Genomic DNA, 4,318 nt, shown 5'->3' with positions numbered 1-4,318 from the left:
TAAGGTCCTTTCCAACCATTCTATGATTCTATGACTTTTGCTGGAGCAGTTTGTGAAGGAGCCTCCCATGAGAGGGTCCCCACACTGGGGCAGGGAAGGCTGTGAGGAGCCCTCCCCCTGAGGAGGAAGGAGCGGCAGAGACAGCACATGATGGACTGACCGCAGCCCCCATCCCCTGCCCTCTGTGCCACTGGGTGGGGGGAGAAGGTAGAGAAATGGGGAACAAAGCCTCTGAGCCTGGGAAGAAGGGAGGGGTTGGGGAGAGGTGCCTTTTTAAGATGTAGTTCTCTTTCTCATTATCTTGCTCTGTGATTGATTGTTAACAAATTAAATTGTTTCTGTGTTTTCCCAAGTCGAGTCTGTTTCTTACCCATGACCATAAGTGGTGAGTGAACCCTCCCTGTCTTTGTCTCAGCCCTCGAGGGTTTTAGCAAGAGGCTGCAATGGTGCTTGGTTTGCCGGGTAGCCTTCAACTACTACACCATACTTGTTATGGTGGCAGATAAAGTAGCAAACTTTCAAGGGTGACCAAATTGTTCTAAAAAGAACGGAAAACACTGTTTTGGGTATATCTAGGTATTTGAGGGGAGACAGTTAAGACGCTTCAAAACCTGGAAACCCATGAGTCAAAATTACATTTGATGATGTTTACAGTTTGTTATTTCCAATGAATAAATTAGAGCAGATTTGCATCTTCTTATGCTGAGTACTTTCATACCAGAAATCTACCATGCCTTCTGGGAAATGAGGTACTCCTGAGCAAGAGAAAATGCACAAGGACCTTTACTATCATGTTCCCATGTTACCAGGGAAGGGTAAGGCCATCACTCTTAATGTAACATTTGTTCAATTGCCTGGATTTTATAAAGGATATTATGGGTTAGGTTCTTGTTGCCATTTACCCTTTGTAATTGATTTGGGAATTTTTCCTTCTTTTAGAATTACATACCTTGATAGATACTCTTGTGACAGTAACTAGTGATGCCATGAAGAGCTGTGAATCAGTATATACAGATGATCCATCAATATTTCCAAGTGTACTGTAGTTCTCAGGAAAATCTTAAATGCATTTGCACTTTATTTTGCAATCTTGTGTATGTACAGTAACCATTTTTCTGTGCTATTTTATACTAGGTTGATCTACAAATTTGGTGGGAACAGTGTTTTTACCTTCCAAAAGGCCAAGCAACAACTGGATGTCTTACTTTGTCATCTGAAAAAGTAAGCAGCCAGCAGGTTCAGTCCACCATAAGGATTGCATACTACTAAAACAATTTGAGTTTTAGGACATATAAGAGACAATCCAGCCCTGTCAATCTAACAGTAAAAGGTAGTAATCTATAAATGGAATTTTGTATTTGGACTGGCTTTTTATAAAATAAAAAAGGGATTGAAATTAATTTTCCACTCTTTTCAGATAGTTTCCAGTCTCCTGATCTTAAGATGTATGCATCCAGTTAAAAATACTCCTATGCAATAACTCTGTTTCTGGTAAGGAAACAACATTTGCATTAGGATGCTAAGCTATTGTGACTGTGTACTTTAACATCAGCTTTTATCTTTTTATCCTCTCACTGGAGATTACTTTAAAAAATCAGATTTTCAAGCAAAAATATTAGTGGTCCTTGAGCAAGTGTTCTAAAGGTCATTTAGCATCCTGCATCACAAGCTGCAGAATTGGATATTTAGACTTTTTATTTATCGGTTGTCCCCATAACTAAACCAATAAATTACTAAGAGCATTATAGCTGCTGTCCAAGAGCACGGCCTGATACCACTAACCCAAACCCCCAGACCAGTTCTGCTGTTTGGTTAAATGTTTCTATTAGCCAGACCCCTCTTGAATTGGATTCTGTACCTCAGCAAGGCCAATTTTGTAAGTAGAAGCAGCAAAATGGGTAGGAGAAAGAAGTAGAGATCATGGAGGTTTTCTCCTGCAGGCTCAGAAAGAGCTACTTAAAACACTAATGTTCCTATGGAGGAAAACAAGATCTCTCTGAAATATGGATTGAATTTTCAGTAGAGGCTTTTACTATTATCCATTGTTACCCTGCTGGGCTGCACCAAGAACTGAAGTAACTGCAAGAGGTGCAAAAGCTAAGTGAGATACAAAACAGGTCACTGTAGTCAGGACATCCAATAGCTTTTAGGTGCTTTTTTGAACATAGCTCCAAGGAGTGTGATGATCTAATCTTACAGCTACAGGGGTAATGTTACAGTGAAGTCTCTGCTTAAAGGGAACCATCACCACCTGATGAAGAGCAGTAGTGGAAAAGCTCAAGCACCTCATCTTAAAAGAAATAGCTGCATATTCCTTCAGTTGGTAGAACTACCAGCTTCACCATCACGTTTTAGATGGAAATACTTTCCATTGAGTAATAGTGCCATGATCTGCTTCTATCTCTCCAACAGTGATGGTAGGAAGGATCCCATCACACAGATATGGGAAATGGTAATTTTGCTACACTAACACTGGAAGAGCAGGAAGTTGAAAGTCAGTCAGAGGAGACAATAGGTTGTTCTTTTATTTTAGTGGACATTCAGAATAGTGCTGTGTTAGCCCAAAGAGGAAAGGTGTTTACATCAGACCACATCCTTCTGTAGCTCTGCTGTGATCAGCAGGCAAAATGAAATCACACCAACAGAGGTGTCATTCCCACCCACAGTAGTGAGTGGAAAGAAGCTGCTATTGAGAATAGTGCTTTTTTGGCCTTATCTTCCATGTAAGTGGCATAATTGGATTATTTTTTATTAATATATTGACATCATAATAGAGTAATTATGGACAGTAAATTGATAATAAACACTGTACATTAAAATTTAGCAAAATAAAATTAGTCTTTTAGACACTCCTTTTAACAAGCTACACTGACCAAGTTGGAAAGGGGACTGTACTAATAGGATTTTCAAAAAATACTACTTCAGAGGTGTAGACTAAATATGATACCCAAGTGCAATTAAATCAGTGGCAAATTTCCTACAGATTATGCAGAGCCATGATTTTTGCCCTAATTATACAGAGTTAGTCAGTATTAGGTTAGCAATCATGACCCAAGAGATCAGAGATATTTCAAATTAAGTAGTTTCAACATGAGAGCAACAGTTAAGCAGTGGTAGAGCTAAGAAGGCACCATTAATTATTTATATTATTATCAGTATGGAGAATGAAATTTTTTTCCAACTTCACAACCAACATTTCATAATTAAAAAAAAAAAAGTAATATTCTGGGAAAAATACACTCAGTTAACATACTTACTGAGAAAACATTCCAGTCATTATACTACTATACTAGTAACAGCAAATATAATGACAGTTTATTTTTGTAAATACAATATACAGAATCATGAGACTGTGGAGATATGTCTGCCAAATCTGAGAAGTGAATGTCACAGCCACACTAAACAAAAATGATAAAAGACAAATATACTGAAAACAACTAAATGCTGTAAAGCTTATAGTAATCAATGATCATTTAAATTACTAACAATGTCTAAAAGTTCACAAATTCATAGTAACACATGGATACTAGTGTTAACATGTAATAAATATATTGTAGATTTGAATTCTTGTCTATCATTTGTCACAAATCATGACATAATTACACATGGAGCTAGTCTATGAAATAAGTAGCAGAGCTCAATAAGTTTACTATTCAGTAACTACAGTCACTAAAATCAGGAATAATTACCTCCTGAAATTATTTTCATCCCCTTCTGTGCATATTAGTACATATAAGTACACTTCTCTGTTTGAGTTAAATTATCTATCAAAATTACTGACAATATTCACTTTTAAGTTATCATGCTCATCTTTGAAAACTTTATACAAAATCCTTTGAAACAGCTTCTATAAAATTTGGAGCAGACATGAGTACTGTAAATGTGCAAATGATGGCAAAAAGGGTAAATGCAACCAGGCATAATCTGTCTATGACAGCCGCTGCAAACTTCCACTCACTGCAGATCTCTTCACCCTCGTCTTGTTTCCTGAAGCGCATTGCTATGAACTGAACTTCTTCCAGGATCTTCACAATCACCGGGAAAGTATCTATTAAAGCTTTCTTTTGAACAAGCTCAATATCTTCTGGTAAGGGGCAAGTAATCTTTCCACTCTTGCTACCCAGATCATTCTTCTGGGGGCAGCATGGATTTTCTGTTGCATGATAGCTGTAGATCATGTTTCCATTGCTGGACTGGTGTTCAGGTAGGACATTCATCTCCATGCTGTTTACCCTCAGATGGGGCTTGTGATAGCTATATTTGCAAGATCGTGGCTTTGTATTTTGCCCAGGCTTTTTCATTCGTAAAAACCAAGCAC

The 4,318-nt window shown here is 37.8% G+C and overlaps 1 protein-coding gene across 1 annotated transcript; it reads right to left on the bottom strand.

The window, feature by feature from the left end:
- Positions 1-3,626: 3,626 nt before the first annotated feature.
- Positions 3,627-4,271, bottom strand: LOC104463147 (neuronal acetylcholine receptor subunit alpha-7-like). Its single transcript, XM_010075362.1, has one exon. It carries the CDS (start codon positions 4,221-4,223, stop codon positions 3,822-3,824), a length of 402 nt encoding a protein of 133 aa, XP_010073664.1. The 5' UTR covers positions 4,224-4,271; the 3' UTR covers positions 3,627-3,821.
- Positions 4,272-4,318: the final 47 nt, after the last annotated feature.

The sequence above is a fragment of the Pterocles gutturalis genome, unplaced genomic scaffold, assembly GCF_000699245.1.
Source record: "Pterocles gutturalis isolate BGI_N339 unplaced genomic scaffold, ASM69924v1 scaffold21337, whole genome shotgun sequence".
Taxonomy (NCBI): Eukaryota; Metazoa; Chordata; class Aves; order Pterocliformes; family Pteroclidae; genus Pterocles; species Pterocles gutturalis.
Note: the sequence above shows the minus strand (reverse complement) of the source record. Positions and strands in the feature narration are given on the sequence as shown.